Source organism: Conger conger, chromosome 8 (assembly GCF_963514075.1).
Source record: "Conger conger chromosome 8, fConCon1.1, whole genome shotgun sequence".
Lineage (NCBI taxonomy): Eukaryota > Metazoa > Chordata > Actinopteri > Anguilliformes > Congridae > Conger > Conger conger.
In genome coordinates this window covers 45,902,701-45,925,932 of record NC_083767.1, presented here as the reverse complement: position 1 = coordinate 45,925,932, position 23,232 = coordinate 45,902,701, and the positions used below count along the sequence as shown (strand labels likewise).

The 23,232-nt window shown below is 46.6% G+C and overlaps 1 protein-coding gene across 4 annotated transcripts in view; it reads right to left on the bottom strand.

Moving 5' to 3' along the window:
- LOC133134706 (ankyrin repeat and sterile alpha motif domain-containing protein 1B-like) overlaps positions 1–23,232 on the bottom strand; it is a 183,405-nt gene that overhangs the window by 113,334 nt on the left and 46,839 nt on the right. For all 4 annotated transcript variants that reach the window (XM_061251012.1, XM_061251013.1, XM_061251015.1 and 1 more), the window contains exons 2-4: positions 21,385–21,465; positions 18,052–18,208; positions 3,475–3,771 (exon numbers count right to left, since the gene is read on the bottom strand). In XM_061251012.1, coding sequence (XP_061106996.1) covers positions 3,475–3,771; positions 18,052–18,208; positions 21,385–21,465 — 535 coding nt within the window. The remainder of the gene's footprint in view (positions 1–3,474; positions 3,772–18,051; positions 18,209–21,384; positions 21,466–23,232) is intronic.

Here is a 23,232-nt window from a genome sequence, read left to right as displayed (position 1 = left end):
AGAATAAGCCACGACGAACAAGGTCATGAACTCGACTCTAAAAATCCAGACCAGGGAGCCGGCTGACAAAACCTGGCCAGGAAACCAGGATAGTGAACCAGGTCAGGGAACCAAGCAGGGACTGGGCCCACAGAACCAGGCTGGGTTGCTGGACAAAACAGGATCGAGAAAAGCGCTCCACAACCTCTGCATCAGCGGTCCAAACTGATGTAAACAAAAGCAGGCGACAGCTCCAAGGCACAGAGAAGCAGTGCAGAAGCACACCTCCCCTCTCAGGATGGACCTGTTTGCGTGGACAGGGGGAGAGGGGGGGGAGGAAGCCAGCCAAGAACCCCTTCCTGTCCCATTTCCCATCGCGATTGGGTGGTGATGTCACGCAGCGGAAATCGATTCACTCTCGCTACACTTCCAGGAATTGAAGCCAGCTAGAGGTGGTCTTCCTCTCTGTGAATCTGGGTCAGGTGCTGCGGCTGCCTCTTGCAGCTTTGTGGGGACCAGAAAGAGTTCGTACCACAATGCTGTGGTGTGTGTGAGAGGGCACTGTTGTTGTGGGGACCCCATCCAGCAGGGATCAGCATTGTTGTTGTGAAGGTGGAGTCACACAGGAAGACAAACGGCGGATGAGCCAGCCAATTGAAAGACCTGCCGCAGATCAAGGAGCGTGTGCTCCCGGAGAACGGCTGCGTTATACTGCGCTGCGTATGTGTTACTCAACTCGACTGCAGGCAGATGGATGCGTATGCTAGCATCATGCCAGTTTTATTAAGTCGTTTTAATGATATGCTTTTATCGCAGTCTGTTGTTCGCACCTGCTGTCGATGCTTTTTTTACGCCTTTTCATCTTAGTAATAAACTCATTTACACCAACAATCTTGTTTTCAAATCAGATATTAGCACCTTGAAAACAGGAGGTTGTCTAGGCCATTGTTTCCTGTTCCGGAACATTCTCGATGACAGCTCAGTCGAGCCCAGGTGGGTCCTACACAAGCCTCCTCTCTTCACTGTAAAGGGCTTTGAGGCTGTGAAAGGTGCATTTGAAAGTCATCCCTCCTGTTGTCTTCATATGCATTCACCCCATGTTCATAGGGTGATAAATGACCCACCTGTATGTAATACTGTATTTCTTTCATCTGCACCATTCAATTTTACTGCGAAACACACAGCATAATTGATCTATTTGACTTATAAGAGATGTGGTGCTTCAGTTTGATTATGACTTCTGATTTCACAACTGGTTAAAGAAGACTCACATAGGCAATCTCTGTACGTCGATGATGTTACATTACATTACATTACATTATTGGCATTTGGCAGACGCTCTTATCCAGAGCGACATACAACAAAGTGCATACCCATAACCAGGGATAAGTTCGCTGAAAGACCCTAGAGGGAAGTACAATTTCAACTGCTACCTGTACAACAAAGATTTTTTTTTTTTTTTTTTTTTTTTTTGAGAACAAAGAAACAAAGAAACAGAGCAAAAGTGACCAAAGTTAACTATCCAAACACTGCTTACCTAGCCAACTAAAAATACCGATACACAAAGCAAGTCACAGAGACAACAATTAAGGTTCACAGGGAGGTAGGGAGGGATGGGGAGAGGTGCTGCTTGAAGAGGTGTGTCTTCAGCTTGCGCTTGAAGGTGGGGAGAGATTCTACAGTTCTGACCTCAACGGGGAGTTCGTTCCACCACCGTGGAGCCAGAACAGACAGTAATCGTGAGCGTGAGGTGGAGGTTCGGAGAGGGGGAGGTGCCAAGCGGCCTGTGGAGGCTGAACGAAGAGGTCTGGCAGGGGTGTAGGGTCTGATGATTTTTTGTAGATAAGCTGGGGAAGACCCTTTAACTGCTTGGAAGGCTAGCACCAATGTTTTGAATTTGATGCGAGCCATGACAGGCAGCCAGTGGAGGGAAGTAAGCACGGGGGTGACGTGTGAGTGACGAGTGGCGCGTGTTAAGCAGCATGTGTGTATATGTGTGCGTGAATGTGTGTGCATGAGTGTGCATGCAGATGAGTGAGTGCATGTGTGTGTGTGTGTGTGTGTGTGTGTGTGTGAGTGAGTGTGCACATGTGTGAGAGTGCGCATGTGTGAGTGTGTGTGTGTGTGTGTGTGTGTGCGTGTATATGTGTGAGTAGATGAATGTGCTGATAATTACAGTCCACCCTCTCAATTTTCCTCCCTGTGCAACAGATAATAAATAATGCATCTACATTTCAGACTCCTCTCACATCTCCCATGCGTGACCACACACACACACACACACACACACAGTTCCCCACAGAGGAGGCTCAGCTGAGCGGACTGTACTGTAATCACTGCAGAGGTCTCTGAACTACACACACACACACACACACACACACACGCACACGTGCGCACTCACTCACACACACATGCACACACACAATCCAGTCTGACACCAGCCCCACTCGCCCCGATACTATCCCCTCAGTACAACTCCCAGCATGCACATCTCTGTCAGCCCTGCTCTCAAGAGTCTGCCTGACAGTCTCTTCTGCAGGAAGACACTGAAATAACACAGCTAACACATCTGACATACCAGCAGCACCATCACCAGCCTAGAAGCACACACATATAACACAAGCACAGAAAAACTCAACAACACTCAGGAATCAAAACATTCTCTACAGTTCACGTCCCCCCTGGTATTTCTCTGACAAACAGCACTGGTGGAAGCTGTTTCTCCAGGCCAAACCATGGTGAGCACACACCAGCAAGTACAGTAATGCAACACAGCTGAACAGAAACACCACCGAGCTGGACTGAACAAAAAAGACTGCAGGTATTAACAGCTGCAGACTGTTAACTGAAGAATCAAATCGACCTCTACCACATGTCCTTTTCTCACTTCCCAAAACAGATAAATTATTCATCCCTCCCTTCTGCAACATTACCCATCTACTTATGCTTCACTATATCTTATTCTGTGCACATCTGTGACTATATATACCTTACACTATCCCCCTCTATGAATGATTCTAAGAAAGACTGAGCCTGGTACTAACATAATATTCCTCCTGTTCCTCTACTGTAAGTGTTACATTAATGTCCAGGGCAGGGGTTGACATGTCGTACACAAGTGCGTGTGCACTGGAAAAAGATGTGTGGACATTTTGTCTCCTCCTCTCTCTCACCTGGCAGTTGACCTCCATACCCCTCTCTCTCTCTCACCTGGCAGTTGACCTCCATACCCCTCTCTCTCTCTCACCTGGCAGTTGACCTCCATACCCCTCTCTCTCTCTCACCTGGCAGTTGACCTCCATACCCCTCTCTCCCCTCTCTCTATCTCACCTGACAGTTGACCTTCATGCCCCCTCTCTCCCCTCTCTCTCTCTCACCTGGCAGTTGACCTCCATACCCCTCCTCTCTCACCTGGCAGTTGACCTCCTTGCCCCCTCTCTCCCCTCTCTCTCTCTCACCTGGCAGTTGACCTCCATACCCCTCTCTCTCTCTCACCTGGCAGTTAACCTCCATGCCGGCCTCCAGCAGCACCTGCACGGCGGTCCTGTGCCCGTTGCGGGCTGCCAGGTGCAGGGGCGTGTGCTTGCGGGCGCTGCAGATCATCAGGTTGGGGTGGGCGTTGACCAGCATGCGCACCACCTGCAGCCGGCCGTACAGAGCGGCCAGGTCCAGGGGCGTCTCGCTGCGGCTGTTCCGCATGCTGGGGTCCGTCAGCTCCTGCAGGAGCACCGACACCACCTCCGAGTGGCCGTACTGGGCCGCGCAGTGCAGCGCCGTCTCCTTCTCGTGGTTCTGAGGGGGCAGAGCGGTGCCTTCATTGATCTGTTCATCAAACTTATTGGACAAAGACATAAAAAATGTACAGAGAGTGCTGCCCATCACTTTGAAATGCTCAGTCAGGATAAATACAGGAAATTCTGAGGGTGATTTATATTTGGGGCGGGGGGGGGGGGGGCGGAAATAGTTGATTTATTGATTTATTGATCAAACTTATTGGACAAAGACATAAAAAATGTACAGAGAGTGCTGCCCATCACTTTGAAATGCTCAGTTAGGATAAACACAGGAAGTTCTGAGGGTGATTTATATTTGGGCGGGGGAGGGTTGGGGGGGGGGGCGGAAAGAGTTGATTTATTGATCAAACTTATTTGACAAAGACATTCAAAAATATACAGACAAAACACACAGTGCTGCCCATCTCTCTGAAATGCCTGCAGTCTGATTTCCATTGAAGGAGAGGGAAAGGGAGTTGACTGATTGATTGATTGATTGATTGATTTATTGATCTTACTTGACAAAGACATTTAAAGAATGTACGGAGAAAGCACACACCACCTCATTCTGAAGAGCTCAGTGAAGATAACACAGTAACTCCTGAGGCCTGGTTTCTATTGTAGTCCCACATTGTGAATTAGAGCACATCTTTCAAAGTCAGATGATTATGCCACTACATAAATTAATATCTTTTATAACATTACGTGTCACTGGGGAAGAAAAGTGCACCCATTCATCATATTTAAGGGAAAAGGAGAAATTCTGATTTGTAGCAGGTTATGGCATTTTTAAACGTAAAAGACATTTCACTGTTTGATATATGTACTGTATATGCAAGTGAGAGAATGACTTAGGAGTTGCACAGCATCTCTATAAAGAAGGGAATGTGGTAACATAATACATTATTCAGAGGTGTGATGACAAAATGATCAGTACATCGCAAGAATAATTCAGGTAACATAAGACAGCTACTGGGGAAGCTACCACCAGCTCTGATGGCAGTTTAAAAAAGGTAATCACTCGATGTACTTTCATTTTCAGTAGGTGGTGACATTTTAAATGCAGTGTTCAGTTGACATATGGGTCGGAGATAAGCAGCGCAAAATACATATAAATTCAGCCGGGCCGGTTAAGACAGTGTGTGCTGCCAATTACGATGCAGCACTGCATTAGCATTGATTTTAAATGAATGGAGACAGGTAAACAGGGTCACAGTATGATTATATAATAAGTGACATTATATTCATATGCTGGCCTAACCGTGTGGTCATCAGTAATAATGGCAGGCGGTTAAAAGGAGCATGAATAATTGAACTTGACGAGATGCGTTCGGGGACTCCAAAATGACCTTATTGGCCACACAAACCACCTCATGGGCCTTGGGTTTGATGTCAGCTTTTTACATCCTAGGGATCATGTTCAAAGGCATTCAAAAATAGTAACTATTCATTATAACTCTTGACTGGTTTTACGATCAAACATGTCAACATGCTAAGTGGTGGTAATAGATGGTATGCCGGAAGGTAACCTGCTAATTTAGGGGCCATTTAAATGTGTCATCTAGCAGCATACTCAAGAAAAGTCAAGAACACTCAAAGGCATTTTCATGAGGTGTACATTCTGAAAGTGACACTGAAAGAAAGAAATATGAACAAGCCTCTCCAACTAGTTAATACTACTAAAAATAAAAAATGCCGATAAATAAACACACTTACACACGGCTACAAAAGGCATTTCTGTTGCACCGATGCCAAGTTGATTAATTTTCCCGATCTTAGAAAAATGTATGAACATATTTTGAAAGATAATTTTATAGAACAATGCTGATATTAGTGTGCCATGTCTATATTTGCTCTGATCCTTTCCCATTCATAAGAATATGGTCTCTCAGCTGTGGGCTCAAAGGACAGATTTTAACATCCAGGTGGCTGCATGAGTGAAATATGAGCACAACACACTTGTCAGTGTAGCACGGCTTCCCCCACAATCCCCCGCACTTCCTGTGGGTTCAACACACGGCCCGCTGAGTGAGCCTCTCCCTTCCCAGCGTGCACCAGCGCGGTGCCAGCTGAGCCGTTGTTGTGCCTGTCGGAAGCGGGGCGTCTCTCAGAGAACGGTCAGCTGGAGGGATTCCAACAGGACCCATCTGTCCGCGAGTCCCTCTCCGCCCGCAGGCCAGCTAAATTTATACTTACAGGGAACACGCGCGCCGTGTTCACACTCTCCCGTCTGCGGAATGCACCTGTAAGGGCTTAGGCACAAAGCTGGCCACTCCGAGACAATGACATTAACCTCAGACTAGCAGTGCACTGCAGACACAATTTCAGTCGCTTCCTCATTTTATGTCACAGTAAATGCGCCTTCCTACAAACAGCTTTTGTCATCTCAGCCCCCAGCAGTCCCCCCCCCTGGTCTCCACACAAACCAAGCCCAGTTTCCTCCAAGTGTCGCATCGGTAGAGAAAAGTAGCCCCCATTGTGTCCCAGACTACGGTCTACACTGAGACAGAAGTTCAGTTCTCTGTTGTGGAGGTTCATGCTTTGCGGTCAAACACTTCCTCTTCCTCGCCCTCAGTCTGCCTGTAGAAACGTCTCCAGACATCAAAGTGCATTTCAAAAGGCAGACAGCCCAACAGAGGAACAACCCCACACAGGGAGATGGAGGTGTGAGGGGAAGGGGAAGGTGTGCAGTCAAACACCCAGCTGACCTTGAGAAGTAAGTCCATACGCCCATAGGATCTGGTCCACCGTGTCAACAGAACTGCCTGAAAACTGACAGTGCATTCACCATAATACCACCCCTTCCCAAGTAAATAAATAAATAAATAAAACAAGCCTCTCAGCCAAACTCAGCACCCCCCTGCCCCCCCCCTTCCACTCCAAGCCTTGTTGTTCTCCTCTAAAGACCAGAAGCTCCTCCTCCATGTTGATGCAGAGCCCCACAGGACACAGTGTTCCACAGCAGTGAGAACAGGGACACAGTGACGATGAAGGGGAGACCCACAGCGCCACACGGTGGACACATTTACCAACACACGCAGCTGAGCAAAGATAGAGACCCCTCTATCCACCTAATTGGTCTGAAAACTCTCTCCCTGTCAGTGTCAGACCACAAATCTGGAGCAAATGTACTCAGAACCCCAAAATACATGCTCTTTCTTGAGGAGGGGTGTTATATTGAGAACCACAGTGGTGGTTTTGTTGGGTTGTACAACAGGGATTATTTTTTATAAATACAACGAATAGAGTTGCAGATGGGTGATATAGAATACATTATGTGAGACTGATAAAAATATGCTTGGATTCACCAGACATAGAAACAGAAGCTGAACTTCATGTTGTGCAAATTATTTCTGTAAAACAGCTTTTTTTTTGTTCCTTCAGTTAAGTCTTCAGTTTTTGTTTACATTTATAGTTTTGTCTCTTACTGGTTTAAGTAATGCTCTTTGCCAAATGATGAATAATTTTCAGGCGTCAAAACTCGCAACATCCCCCAGAAATGAAGGTATAAATAGACGAATACACCTGTACACGCTGTGCGCGTGAGAGTGCGTGATTCGGACGTGGCGTGGCGAGGCGTGTGTGAAGGTGGTGTGTGAACAGAGAACACTGGCTTCATTTCACCTGTGAAGGAACTTACATTCCCATTTCTATTACCGTTATCTCTCTGTGTCCCCAGCTCCAACTTGGTGTAAAGATTTCTGATCAAGATTATTTTTTAATAACATCCCTACAAGCACAGATTACTAATAAAGGTTCACATAAACAAAATATCCTGTGTATACACTCTGTGGCTACAGAGGAATAATTATGCCATACATATGCATATTATTTGCATGAGTAAGGTAGTAAACAAAAAGGTATATAACATTGACACTATCGAACAGCAAACAGCAAAACACCATTGCTTTCTATCACATTGACACAATTACAAAACTGCCTAAAATGCACAATCCTGTAAATACAGGCTAAATAATAATGAGTATAGCATACTGCATGCAGTCCAAACACATTATGCCAAATACAAAATGGAAAAAAGCATGTTACTTTACTAATATATTTAAAAAGCTGTTGTCAGCCTCTCTTTGTGTATAAAACAGTTCTCTTCTAAAGTCTACTGTACATGACAAAGACAAAAGCAGGTGTATTCTTCCCAGTATTCCACCAGGGGGCAGTGTGGTTAACACGTGCTGAGGGAGCTGTGCATAATTTCACAGTTTGCATTTGTGTAACTGCTGTCTGCATGTGTAAAATTGTACTGTCGATGTGAAGGAGAATGTGTGGGCAGCTATAATATACATACTCTTAAAGTGGGAACTATGTGAACAATGTGTTCACATAGTTCACATAACCCATATGTACCATGCCAATACAAGCAGTGTATGTGTGTACTATTGACGAGAATATGCGTGTGGTGTAAGTTTATGAGTGGGCAAGTGTGTGCAAGAGTGTGTGCGTGCACGTGTGTGCGAGTGTGTGTGTGCAAGTGTGCATGTGTGTGTCCGTGAGAGACAAAAAGACAGAGAAGAAATGAAAGCAGCAATTAAAAAAGGTTATATGTGTCTATGTTTCCATTGTTGTATAAGTGTATTTCAGCAGGTAGTTCAACAGGAGGCAGTATGGCCAATAAAACAGCTCATGTCCACCCCCCCCCCCGTCCACCCCCCCGCCCCAACCCATCAGCCAATCAGATTTCAGCACAGTCTAGTGCTGCTCTGGGCAGATTTTCCCAGGAAGGTAATTCCTATGGGAGTCTGTCAGAGCACACATGGTTTCACTTTACAAACCCTCCAGATCCTTCCAGAGGAGACCGCGACTCATCGCACTGACCTGTTCACCACGGGAAGTGACCTCACATTCCTGACCTGCAGAGTACAGGAAGTGACCTCAGACTGATGACAAAGACACTATAGAATGCGGGACAGGAAATAGCCCACATTTACTTGGAAGCCATTGGCTAATGATATGATTCATCACTAAAAGCCCTGGTGATGTGACAGACACTGACCTCTGACCTTTACATCACAGGAAGTGACCACAGTGTCCTGCCTCCGCAGGCCCAAATGGAGAAGTGGTTACATTCGAAATCCCACAGCACACTCTTAAATCTCTTAAATCTGCCTTCTGAGACACGAGGGAGTACATTGGGAGAACACTCACCGATAAACACCCAAATATATACACGTACATGGACACACACAGACACACACACATATACAGATACACTTACCCTCAAAATCTGACACACACACACACACACACACACATGTAGCACAAACAAAAAGACACCCACGCATTTGCATAACCATACAGTCTCGTTCCTTCTCACCTCCCTCTCTCTCCAGGTATACTACAGGTATCTGCAATGCACCAAAGCACTGGGCAGAGCTCGCTGCACCTGAACCACAGTCCCATACACAGACTGGAGGAGCAACACGAGGCTGCTGTTTCACATACCTGTGTTCTGCTGGACCAGCATGGTGCTCCTGCCTCTCTTTGCTGATTCAGGTACCTAGTATCAGGATATTCTCAGTAGAGCCTTAGAACAGTCCCCTGCAGTTAAATCCAGCTATGACCAGCTTTAAATGACCAGCTACCAGCTGTTTCAAAATATAGCTTGGTCAAACTATGTTGAGTATGGAGGTGGTCTGAACTGGTAAACCAGCTACCTACCAGCTGTTTTAAAACCTAGCTTGAGCTGATGATTTCAGCAGGGTACACAGTATTGTCTGAAGTTGTATGGTTGAAGACGGTAAGAAGAGACATTCTCAGGATGAAATCTTAGAGGGAGTTATTTGGACGGCTGACCATGAAATAAGTGAGAATTGACAAACCGGATGAACTAGATGAGTAATAAATGTGCTGGCTAACACAGGAATTATGGAGAAATTCAGTGCCTTCATCTTCATCAATATTAATGAAGTAGGGCCCCAAAAAAACCTTGCTGAAAAATAACAGATAATGTGTTGACATTATTAATTCTCCTGCCCGCAGCAAGTTTTGGAGTGTGCAGGTCCCTTTGCTATGAGTCATCATTAACAGAGAGAGAGAGAGATAGAAAGAGAGTGTGTGAGAGAGAAAGTGAAAGAGAGTGTGTGAGTGAGAGAGAAAGAGAGAGAGTGAAAGAAAGTGTGTGTGAGAGAGAGGGAGAGGGAAAGAGAGAGGGAGACAGAGAGAGAGAAAGAGAGAGTGAGAGAGAAAGAGAGGGAGAGGGAAAGAGAGCGAGTGAAAGAGAGAGAAAGAGAGAGAGAGTGAAAGAGAGAGAGCTGGAGCTGCAGTCAGTGCTGGAGGTAACAAGGAGGGAGGGGGTCCAGTTTTAGAATATCCAGCTTTGGAAGCCAGAGAATATTTAAAATTCAAATCCCTTGAATCATGTTTAGTGGGACGGTGTTAAGAGAAGGACTTGGACGGGCCGTACCACGCGGGCATTGGGGGGTTAGGATGAGAAATTCCTGAGAGTCTGAGCTCCCTGGGGACCGGAATCGGGGGGTGGCCTGACCCTCGGCTCCTCTGCTATTCCAGAAGAAAACATTCCGGGGATGTGTCTGAGGATCATGGGAGTTAATGAGGTCCCTGCTACAAGGCAGAGACGGCACATGGGAGCAGGGGTCACTGGGCAGGAATGTCCCAAATTGGAAAGCCGGAGACACGCCCCCGGGTTCCCAGACAGACGGAATGCGCCGGTTCCAGGAAGTGGCGCAGTCTACGTGGGTGTCACACGCCACGTGTGTCATCATCAACCTTTGTTTCACAAGGAAGTCGCACTGAGATGTAACTGCATGTTGAGGGAGACCAAACGTAAGATACCAGTGTAGTGGTTAGGGTGCATGACTGGGACCCACAAGGTTGGTGGTTCAATCCCTGGTGTAGCCATGATAAGATTCACACAAGCTTAGTCTAATCAACTGTAAGTCCCTTTGGATAATGGCATCAGCTAAAATAACAGGCAATGTTTTAAAAAAAGGTTCTCTTTCACCTTCTCTAGTTCCCTCTTTGTCTGTATTTCTCTCTGCCAAAGGGATATGAATGATCTACACCAAGGAAAATGGATTCTAGGTGCCATCACCTGTTTACACAAACTGGACAGCACTGTCAAGCCCATTAGCTCTACGCTCCTTCAGGCAGCACTGACAGCCAAGGCATGCCAGGGTAAGACGAAGCAGCCTGGAAGGCAGTGAGCAATATTGCTAGCTTTGTGATATGCTAGCAATATTGCACTTTTAGGCTTGAACCTGATCCAAATCCTGCGGCTATAAATCAAGAGGGCAGTCCAAAACCACAGATCGAAGGATCAGAAGAATGCTGAAAGATACTGTATGGAGAAATATGTTCATCAATCTCATAAACTACGAGAGACAGTTCAGCAGTACTACTCCTGTGAGGGGAGGGTTCAATAAATGCTGTATGAAATAATATACTTTACCCATTTTTTGAGCATACAATATAGCTCAGTGTCTGTGTTTATTTTATACCGCCTTCTTAGCTCATGATTATGAAGGGATTGAACAGTTATGGGCGCTTCGCACAGATATACTATGCTACACATACTCCTCTGCAAAAACACAAACACAAGCATGCATAACAATGACAGTAATGACAGCTGCCTTCGCGAGACGCAACCCAGGACAGCCATCAATGATATGTAAAAAAGAAAGAAAAAAAAAGAAGATACAATCTGTGGGTCAAAGATCACTGACCGTAACAATGAAACCAGGTCACAGGCAAAATGAACCAAACACACCACTGCCCTAAAACCCCGTAGAGAGAATTGCAGGGCATTCATCACGGCTGGCACTTTATAAATGGAGCCATGGCTTCTGTCTGACCTCGGCGATGGCTTTCCATGTCCACACACAACTCTTAACACACTGAAGCCCGAACCAGCCTATGACAAATGTGCGCACAGGAGACTGCTTAATTCCATTAACAGACAGCCACCCCAGGCCCAATCAATCGCCCGCTGAAATATCCGCCACAAATCTGCACTTAGCGATTTCATTTCGTAAGGTATACTGACAGGGCGGCATTCCTACTGCTGCCTCCAGACCCCTTTAGGCCCCTTCAACAGTGAGACTAGGGAGTGAAAAATACAATAACATCAACCAAAGGACCATTTGAATGTACACACTTAAATCAGAGTGGGCAGTCCTTATTTGTATTCACTTTATTCGGACAGGCTAGGGTGTCACTTCCGTAACACGTCTCTGCGCTGTCATGCGCCGTGACACTGTGGGAAGGAGCGTGAGAGCGGGGTGTAAGTGTCTAAGAGCGGACTATCCTAGGGACAGCGCCTCAGTCTTGTCCAAAAAGCTCAATACTTTAATGACTTTTACAGACAAGCGTCTGAAGAATACTGCAGGGAATGTGGCAAGTCAATAACCTTGGAGGAGTTTTCATCAAAAAAAATTCATTCAAAAATTTTACAAAATATTCCAACAAGGAAGAAAACTCAATACGCAAATTGCTAAAATGTTCAGCATGAGGAGATTCTCTGAAACCAACTGTTTCAAAACAACAAAAGCGCGAACATACCACCATGGGAGCCAAACAACACTGTGCTGTGTGACTGAGTTTCTGTTAAAGCTCCTTAAAAAGAACAGCCAAGCTTTGTGGGGTTCTGAGAAACTTGATTCTATCCTCCTGTTCATAGTTAAAACATCTACAATAATAATTGGGGAACTTCAGTGTTATAGTAACTTTTACATTATAATAACTTTTACATTAAGGCTTCTGTGATCCTAGTAAGAAGATTCCTTGCCATTTTTGGATATAATGACTTCACTTAGATAATACATTTTAAAATATGTGTGCCTGTGTCGATGCTGTAGATCAAAATCCTCCCCCATCTTGTTATTTAGAGATGTTGGGGTTGTTGTCTGGATAAGGAGGACATTACTACTGCCCCACTGACAGTGCTGTCTGTGGTGGCTAGAGGCGACATAGACACTGGGTCTGTTGTGCACATTACAATTTTACCATATTAGATCTGATTAGATTCAGATTTATTGTCATTTACTGCATTTAACCCATCCTAATTACTTAGGAGCAGTGGGCAGCCACAGTGCAGCGCCCAGGGACCAACTCCAGTTCTGAGGCCAGTGCCTTGGTCAAGGGCAATGATAGCAGTGCACCTAGGGACATGATAGGCGCAGGTGTGCATGATAGGCGCACACGGCATCCTGTCCAGGGGACGACGGCGAAGTCCCCCTTGTTTAAGGCGCACCTGCAGCCTCCAGCCACAGGGGGCAGCGAGGACGTTTCACAAGAGACGGCACAGGACCCCACAGGCAGCAGAACCAGAGGAGCGACGGAGGGAACCGCAGGTGCACTTTTGCACACGCACTCCTCTTTTCTCCCCCTCTTTCGCAGAAGAACGTGAGGTCAGGGCAGGGGGCCGGCGCTGAGGCAGTAACTCTCTCCGGGGTCCCATGACACAGACAGGCGCACAGATAGACCGCGGTCTGAAAGGACGCATTGTCAGGCCCCATTAGGAGCACTGTGTCTTGTGTGCCTCTGTTGCCTCCTTCCCCCCCTTCCCGGAGGCATGAACTCAGAAGGCTCATTGCTCTCGCCGACCAACGAAAGTGAAGAAAAGCTGCAGAAGTTTGAGAGCGAGCCCAAAGCAGTGGATATCCCAAGCCATTTGAGGTGAAATATGAGTGTCCATAGATTTGCTGCCATTTCCCTATCCTGTGGGGAAGTCAATAAAAGTTAATAATTGCTTTACGGTGGTTTCATTGCGGACTGTAGGAAGCACGCTCAGTCACTGTGCACGCACACTTGCTTACTCCTACATGCTCACACACACACACACACACACACACACATAGAAACACCTACACACACGCACAAAGACACACATGCACTCTCTCTCACACACACACAGACACAGATACACACACAGTCACTCTCTCTCACACACACACATACACACAGACACATTCACACACACACTTTACATTGCATTCTGAAACACAGAAAGATACTGGGCTGCGCCCTCTTTAGGTTTAAATGGGAGTGACAGCAGCTGGAACCAATTACGATCCCGAAGCCCATCATTGTTTAAAAATCATCCAATAAACGCGCTGCACCATCTCCCCCTCGGCAGATCCACCTCCCGGGCTCCATCTCCTGCAGTTTTATATACAGCGGCAACACACATGCTATATATTAGCACACGATTACAGGGACAATTTTATATTTCCTCATTTCAATCACCAGCAAATTGCACTTGAGGGATCAGTAAACACATACATATAGTTAATGTTTGATGTGAGTGATGTACTTTACAAACATCAGGAACCACACACACACACACACATTTGCTTCGAGACACACAGGGAGAATGATTCTGCATTTCAGCGCACAGCATCAGAACAGCCAGTGGTAAAGGTATCAGGAGCTGAACCACATCAGAGGAAGATATCGGTTATAAATTTAGCAATAAATGAAAAGCAGTGACTGTGGTTGACAAACCAGCGCTGGGCGCGTATTCCCGTAGGTGAGGCAGCTAAAGCTCCCCCTGATTGGATGATATATGGGGAAGCTCTTAACAACAGGAGATCTGCCAGAATATTCTTCCAGTCGCTGACACTTTAAAACTCAGTTAGCCAACTGCCACAACTGCCAAAAAGGCTTCAAACTTGCACGTGGCATGCATATGAAATTAAATTGTTCTGTGTGGACCGCAGTGACCTTACGGCCAATCGCATAAATCATCCACCTGTCAGTCATATACCCTCAGTTAGCACTTTATTAGGTATTTATTAGACCTATTTTTTAAACGTAAACGCTGCTGTAGCCTATCCACTTAAAGGTTTGACACGTTGTGTGTTCAACGCAAATAACTGCCGCATACCACTGTTGTAATAAATAGTTATTTGCGTTACTGTCACCTTCCTGTCAGATTTGACCAGTCTGGCCCTTCTCCTCTGACCTCTCTCATTAACAATGTGTTTCTGCCAGCAGAACTGCTGCTCACTGGTTGATTTTTGTTTCGCACCAAACTCTAGAGACTGTTGTGCAGGAAATTCCCATGAGATCAGCAGTTTCTGAGATATTCAAACCAGTCCAGGCACCAACAATCATGCCAGAGTCAAAATCATTGTGATCACATTTTTTCCCCTGATGGTTGATGTGAAAATTAACTGAAGCTCCTGACCAGTATCTGCATGATTTTACAGCCTTGCACTGCTGCCACACGATTGGCTGATTAGATAATCGCATGAATAAGTAGGTGCAGGTTCCTAATAAAGTGCTCAATGAGTGCACGAAGCTGACGGGAGACTGCGAGAGTGGCCAGACACGCAGTCACGGCTGGAGTTGAAACAGAGGTGCTGATCCCACCCACGGAGAGGGCAGTCAGTGCCCTTTCCGAGACCATTACCCCACAGTCAAGTTCACACCAGCCCATATGAACCAGGGCCTCCATGGGCAGGATGCAGATGGTGGGACCACACATTCTGCAAACAGATGGCAGGCTTCGTATTGGGAGCACTGAAAGCAGTCTCTACCCATGAAGCTTTCCAATGTGATGCATCTTGTGAATATTCATGAAAGGGCATTAGAGAGGGCAATACTTCATCGATGAATGTTCCATCTCCTCGTGAATATTCATGAGCTTTAATATAGCTCCAAAAAGGTTCTGTTATTCACCACAACCTTCTAAGATACAGAAATATAGAAGACTAAAGGAGAGGTTATAATGTGAGAATCTGTGATGGGAGCCATGATGGCTCTCTCCAGTTTAGCAATGGAACTTTTACTTTGTGCTTTATTTATGGGGCCTTCGAGTCCCATACAAATTTAAAAGCGCACAGAGGCCCGCACTCCAATGATTAATCAAGCAAGAGTTTTATTTTATAATATTTTCATTCCAAGGCGGACATGTTTCGGCTCATGCTGTCTTCAACACCATTCATCTCCCCGGTTTAGATCGAGGTGACCTGAGGTCCACTGGAGACCCTGTGTCTCAGCGGGCAGGAGGGGGCTGTGGAAGTGAGCTAAGACCGGGGGTAGCAGAGCCAAGTCCACTCCTCACCCCAGTCATGCGGTCAACCTGCAGCCCAACCGCTGAGGCCCGGGGCGCAGATTCCCGCTGAGGCCGGCCCATAATTCACCCAAACGCAGCTGTTCCGCTCTCTCTCTCTGGTTAGCACCGGGCACTGGACCCTGACAGGAGGCCATCGGGAGCCTGGGGATCAGGGGGATAAGCGCCAAGCAGACGCACCCCTGTAAATGCACAGTGTACTGTATGTGAGCGGCTTTCTCTCAAGCGTTTTCTCTCTCCTTCTTTTTCTCACCCTCACCCACTCATTCCTTCTCTCTTCTCTGCCTCTCGCTCTTCTCAAATGAAAACCGTCTCCTTTTTCGGAGACGTTTGCCTTTGTTTTGTGCCGCCGACAGCGCGGGTTGAAAAACGCGCTCCTGTTTCATATCGTCTCTCTGCTGTTTACAGTTGTTCTTCTGTGGTTTTCACTGCTGACGCTGCATTCTGTCATAAAAAAAGGCTCAAAATGTGAAACAGCTGAAGGGGTGGCAGCCAAAAGCCACCGAGAGGTCAAAGAGAGGGCGTTAAAACACTGTACACGTCTCTCTCTCTCACTCTCTCTCTCTCTCTGCCCAGGGGAACCCACACTCCTTGATTGTGTTTACTTCCCCCTGCTTGCCTCAATCACAGGTTTTGTGTTCCACCTACAGCTCACCTTAAGTCCTCCTACAACTCAGTGGTGATATGTGGTGTTAATGCCACAGTACCTGCTATTCACATCTTTAGCTACAGTACCTGTTAGTCACACCTTTAGAAATACCTTTTAACCGAAGGCTTCCAAAACATTTGTGGGAAAATATCCAGCTCTTCAAAACACAGTGCTTTATTCTGCACCTCATAATTCTCTGTTGTTTTTTTCTGCAATCCAAAATCAGACTCTGAAAACCTGAAGACTAATCAATCGCTTCCTCAGAGACTGAAAGTACAAGCAGACGCCCACTCAAAGCCGATATCTGTCAGATACGCTTTTGAGAATAAATCACCTTCACACAAGAGTTTAGAGAGGAAAGCACCCCAATACCACAGACAATGTACAGGCAGTGTACAGTGAGATCCTTCAGTAAGCAGGGAGCTTACATGTGTAAACACAGACTTTATTCTCAGGGATATAAGCACTAATGACTGGAATATCCCACACTCTGTAATATCAGACACTTTACAGTGTCTACTGGTTTCGGTGGGTTTCAGCATGATTTCACTACCTGATTGGCTAAATAAACCTTGCTTCCCAACCTGAAATCACCACTAATGAAAAGGAAACCAAACTAATTTACAGAAACTATGGCCCTCCAAGACTTGGGTAAGAGATCTCTGTTCTGGGCTATGAGTAGTAATGGCCTGGACTATCCCACACTACCTAGGCTGTGAGTATTAATGACTTGGAGTATCTAATACTATCCTCCAGTCTGTGTGGTGTTATTAATAAGGACCTGGAGAATCCTGTACTGTCCACTTCAAGACTATGATTAGTAATGATTAGTAGGCTTCGACAACTGTCCAGCAGCATGAGAAAGATTGCACTGGAAACTTAAATGAAGATGAAGTTGGATTATAGTCAGTAAGGGACTGATCATCACATTGAACTTCTTCCCTAAGTACTTGAAGACTGAGTGTTTTTAATTAAATTACTGCTGGAGATTAACGTGATCATTAGCCGATGAAAGCGTAGAGCCGTGCTTATTAAAGCTGTGAAAAATTACAGTGGATATTGTGTGACGTCCGGACATCGCAGCCGAAGCCGGGCCCACGTTCCTCTGGCTGAAGCATTAAGGCTCATTCCCTTCCACATAAAATGGAGCTACATAAAATAATGGCATCGTTAAAAAAATTACAGTCCAAATAAAACAGGAATTGCATTACATTCTCACTGAAGACAATCTGCGGAACACAAATAACACAATTGGTATTTGGCAACCAATTATGGAAGTGGACATTCTCGTCCAATGGTATCCAGTGTTGGTAAATAGAGCAGGGACCCTAACAACTGAGGTGTCATAGAGTTCCCTCTAAGACATTAAGCATGAATACAGCCAATTCAGAACCACTTAAAACTTCAGTGAGGGAAAGCAGAAGCTCAGCTGAGAACACTCACACCCTTTTTTAGACATACAGAGCAGTGTGACAGTATGTTTTATCCCAACAACAGCCCTCTCTTGTGCGCCTGGACTAAATACACCACCCTTGTGAGGACCAGCTCTTCTGTCTCTATCAGCACCTGGGCTGGTGGCTCTCATCCCACCCGATGCGTACCTGTTCATTGACCCGGCAGTGAGAGGGGCCGTGGTTGATCAGGATCCGGACGATCTCCACGTCGCCCTTCCATGCCGCCAGGTGCAGGGGGAAGCAGCCCTTGCTGTCGGCCACGTTGGTGGAGGCCTCATACTGCAGCAGCTTCAGGACTACGTCCCTGCGAGGGGGGAATATCAGGTTTGTGTAAGAACAGCCATGTAGATGAAGCAAAGCACTTATTTATCTGTGTCTGAACCCTCCACCATGTAGGATACACTCTGAATACCAGCTATATACTATAAACTAGGGCCCTGTTGCTCAAAGGGCTAAGACATGCTGTTTTACCACCCTCCCTTTGTCTGAGAGTCAGGTGTGAAGCCAATTAATAGCACTAATTGCTCAATTAAAAGAAATAAAAACCATGATTGGATTTAGATTCAAGAGCCAAATTTCACTATCCCTGACCTATGGTGGGTGGGATTGGACTTGTGTGATTTAAAATGTTTTTCTTTGGGTGGGGGGTTAGCACCACATTCCTTAAATTCCAGTGACACACCCGGGAATTCTCTCGCACGCCCCCTCAACCTCCTGGCAGTGAGCGCGTGACGTCAACAGGCTCCTGAAGAATTTCACGGTAAATCAGGAGATGTGAAAAACAGGAGTGACTGCGAGTTTGAGAGAAAAGCAGGGAGATAACGCTTCTCTGACTCACGCAGGCTGAGACAAAGTGTTCCTCACACTGCTGCTGCTCAGGCGTGGCGGGGGGCTGTCCCAGGGGAGACGGTTAGCCTAGCTGCTCACAGGATTAGCCTAGCCACTAGCCTACACAAGGGGAACTCTTCAACTGTACTATGACTGGGCAGATTCAGATTCTGTTTCTCACTGGTGATACTGCAGTACAATCAGAGTTTGGGTCAAATAACATGCATGTGCCTCGCCCTGGAGGTCTTGCAACGTACAAAATAACCACCACTACACGTTAAAATTCACATAAAGGTTGCGTTTTGGCTAAGCAGCCATGACTGCTGGTTTGACATCTCTGCATATTTGCACTGTGGATAGGCACAGTGCTGAATCTGATACTATAAACGATAAGATCCAGGACTGAGTAATGGAATAACGGCCTGGCCCCCCAAGGTGCTGTTTATAACCGGAGTTCATTCTGCGTAAATAAGGACAGACTGGGTGAGGAGATCAGCATTCACTCTCAGCATCCAGACAGGAAAATTAACAATGTCAATTAGCTGTCTGTATTTATGCTGGGGTTTCCTCCATGAATATTGATGAGAATGAATAAAACAGAATTTTTCCTTGTTTATTGCTGTGCATTCAAATGCTGATCTGAGCAATCTATTAGCAGTCTCACACGCTCAAATTATTGAATATTTGATCTTGGGCCTGGCTTCTACGAGAGAGGTTAATGTCTAAATCAAGCCCGAATTATCCTGGACATAAACACGGATGGACCAGCAGGCCTGTCACGTGATAACTGTGGAGACAGTACTGTAAATTTTCATGTGCCTTTCCTCCACACTGAAAACCAGCACCAGCGTTTATCTCCAGGCTGCCTCTTTTCCAGCATCACAGAAAATGGCCGATAAACCGTCTCTGTTCCCTCTCACATGGCTTTCCTCTATGAATATTTTAAATGAAATATGAATAAAATATTGTAACAACTCCCCAAAGCCCGGCTTTTTTACGAAAGGATCAGCGCTGAGACGGAGCGGTTTCAATCCCATCCACCAGGGGGCAGTGTCTGTGGATCTCAGCCACCAGGGACCGGAGCCTACACATCTAAACAATCAGCTTCCATTGACTGGCAGGGTGTTTACACCAGCATCGGGTGATGTCATGGCAGCTCACACGATGACAAGAAGTCAGTGACAGAGACTACACAAATGAATGTTGTGTGATTTTCCCTGATAGCAGGATGAGAGAGACTTTAACATAGTGGCTAGCGCCTCAACCCTGACCAGGCCACCAATGGCACCAAAATGAGGACAGAAAGAGAGTGACCAAAATCAGCGGTGCAGCCTTTATCAGAAACACCACACTGACCCCCCCCTCAGCTCAAACTAATTACACTGCAGGGAGTGGTTGTGTCTCAGCACTCTGTCATCGGAAACACTGCTGTAGACCCATCAATTTAAAGATATTACACTGTCCCAGTGCTGGTCCCAGAGCACTCTTCAGAAAGAGTAGGCTTCAATGCAGAACAAAATGGTGCAGCCCCAGTACTGATACAGCCATCAGGAAAACAAGCGCTCTCTCTCTTCCCTAATGAGGGGAATGGCTGTAATCCAGCACTGATCCCAGAACAGCCGTCAGGAACATACGACTCCATTTCTCTTGTTAAAATGAAATAAAAAAAACCGACTGTCACAATGATCCCAGAACATTCATCAGTTTTAATCACAGTTTTAGGACATCAGGCACAGGCACAGCAATGAGCATGGACCACGGCCGAATTAAATCATCTTTCATGCCAAAATGACTAACCCAGCTTTGAATAGCACTCACAATGGCACTCACAGCCCTTGAACCACCCTGCAAAGAGTCTTCCAGCTTCCCACAATTCATTAAAGTGATTGTCGCAAGATAATAAGCGCAGATGAAGTGCTACAAGCAGGTTAACTTTGTTAGCCCTGCGGAAAACATATTCATTTGAGGGTTTGTGCAGTGTGCTTATGTGGAAGTGGTGTGAAAATCCCACAACAGAGACAAAATCCACATAATAGTGGCCACAACCGGAAGAGAATCCATATAATTACCACCCCCCCGAAACACGGAGAAAATCCACGTAATTACCCCCCGAAACAGGAAGAGAGTGTGCGGTTCTGCTGCAGCGTGACGCTTGCCATTAGAATCTTAATCCTCTGCATGAAGGGGATTAATTAGCCCACCCGCTAACGAGCCACAGGCCCCTTCCGCTATTCCGTCGCGCGTTACTTCTGCTCCAGGTACCCGAAACGCTCTCTTCCCGAAACGCTGGCTTCCCAAAACGCTCAGTTCCCGCTACGCGCCGCGTCGGAGGCGGGCCGAGGAGATACGACCGCCACGCGCGTCTCCCGCGTTCCTTTTCCATTTATTTTCCCCTCCCCGAAAACACGGCATCCAGCTGACACGCCGCTCAGGCTTTTAGAGCTGACTGTCAGAGCTGGCATTAGCATGCGCTGGCCATCTCCCCCCGCGTTATCAGGCTTCAAACACATGTCCGCTCTTACACGCCCGGGCAGCCGCGGTCAGGCCTGTTCCTCCCCGCCCGCGCTGCGGCCAAAGCCCCGTTTAAACTCCACACGACCGCGCCCGCCTCGCACAGGACCGCACGCGGTACGGCAGACACGGGGCTCTTACCTGTGTCCGTTGAGGGAGGCGTGGTGCAGGGGGGTGTACCCAGAGCTGTCCACACAGTTCACGTTCAGCCCTCGCCAGATACTGTAGAGAGAGCACACATAAACACCTTTATACCAACACTGTACAAGCACTAATGAAAGAGCATACAATCAAGCAGCCTACTTTTTATATTTCAATAGATATTGTAATTGTATAATTACAGTATAATAGAATAGTAGGCCTACAAATGGTTTGATTTTCATTCAGGTGCACCAGGACATAATGACAAACAGTTTGAAGTAGTCCTCGGAATGAACCATGGCAAATCAAAAATGCATCAACCATTTATAAGGAACATAAAGCTAGTGGAGGTCTAATGTTTCTGCTTGATTGTTGTCCAGGTCATTGACTTCAGAGCGAATCATTTTCTATTTGTATTTGTGGAGTGTCCTCACCTTGCATGAAAATGAATAAAGGCTGGCACACTTCCAGTGTAAAGAACCACCTCCCTCACAGGGAACAGTATGAGGTAGTGGAAGACCTGATTCTCATCAGGAAACCCCTTAAATGGATGCTTCCACACAGCATTTCCACAGAAATAAAGTGCTACAGTACATACAGTGTGCTGGTAGGTTGATCACAGTGTGCAAAGCAGTGTTTCCAAGCAAAGCCCATATTTTCCCTCTCAGCTGCCCCCTGCCCAGGTCATGAAATACATCATTTCTGAACTGGAAGAATTCCTGCGCTTGTGGAAATTTTCCCACAAAAATAAGAGACTGGGGGTGAGATGCACTTAAATGCACAATAAAACACCCTGAAAGCTCTGCTGTATGTGCGGTTTCTATACAACCATCTGACTGTCCAGCTCTCTAGAAATATTCCATCGTGAGAGGGGGTGGGCTTCTGCTTCAGAAGAGTGAGTGATTGACAAGTCAGCTGGCCAGTCAGGAGACAGTCAGAACTGCTTCTCCCATGCTTGGCTAAGCAGGGCAAGGGGTATGTGAAAGACCACCGACAGCCTTAAAGAGACAGCGCACCTATCTCAGGGTGTATGCTGTAATGGAATGCGCATGTCGCTGTGCGTACGAAGATAATAATATCCTGCGTTTTCCATGCCTCCCTCAGCAGGATAGAACATGCTCTGTTTGAGGAGGACAACCTCTGAGCCATAATCACATCAGGGGGCACAATCACATTTCTGACCTACTGTACTACAGGATCCAGAAACAACACAATCCCCCAATCAGCACAGGCCAACCATGATGCTTCACAATCAATGCCTCAGCACAGTCCCAATACACAGAGCAGAAAAATGGCAAACCACTCACAGAAAAACACACAGAAACACAGCTAAATGCACAGAGACTGATACACACGCACACACAGATGCACACACACAAAAGAACACACATACACACACACACACACCCATGCACACACACAAAAGAACACAAATACACACACACACACACGCAAAAACACACACACACAGCTCAGACCGTGGCCGTGTGGTGTCACATGATGCTGTCCACACTCCAACACTGACCCTGACACCATGTCACCATGTGAGCCCAAACAGGCCGTGTGGGCCACAGCCCGGGGAGGCAGCACTGTACGCTCCCACCATCGATTGGGACACGTGACGCTTACACAACCACGGGGGGCCGGGAGAGGGGAGGCGCTGGAATGTGTTTATGCTGCGCGGGGTAAGACGCGGTCAATGTACCGTTACACAAAACAGAGCGTGTGAAACCTGGAGCGCGGCAAAAATCTCTCGTCCCCCATTTCAGGGTCCGGGTAAATCGGAACACAGCGGTGCGCCACGGCAGTGTCGGGATCCCTGAATCTGCGAGTCACTGGGGGCCCTCC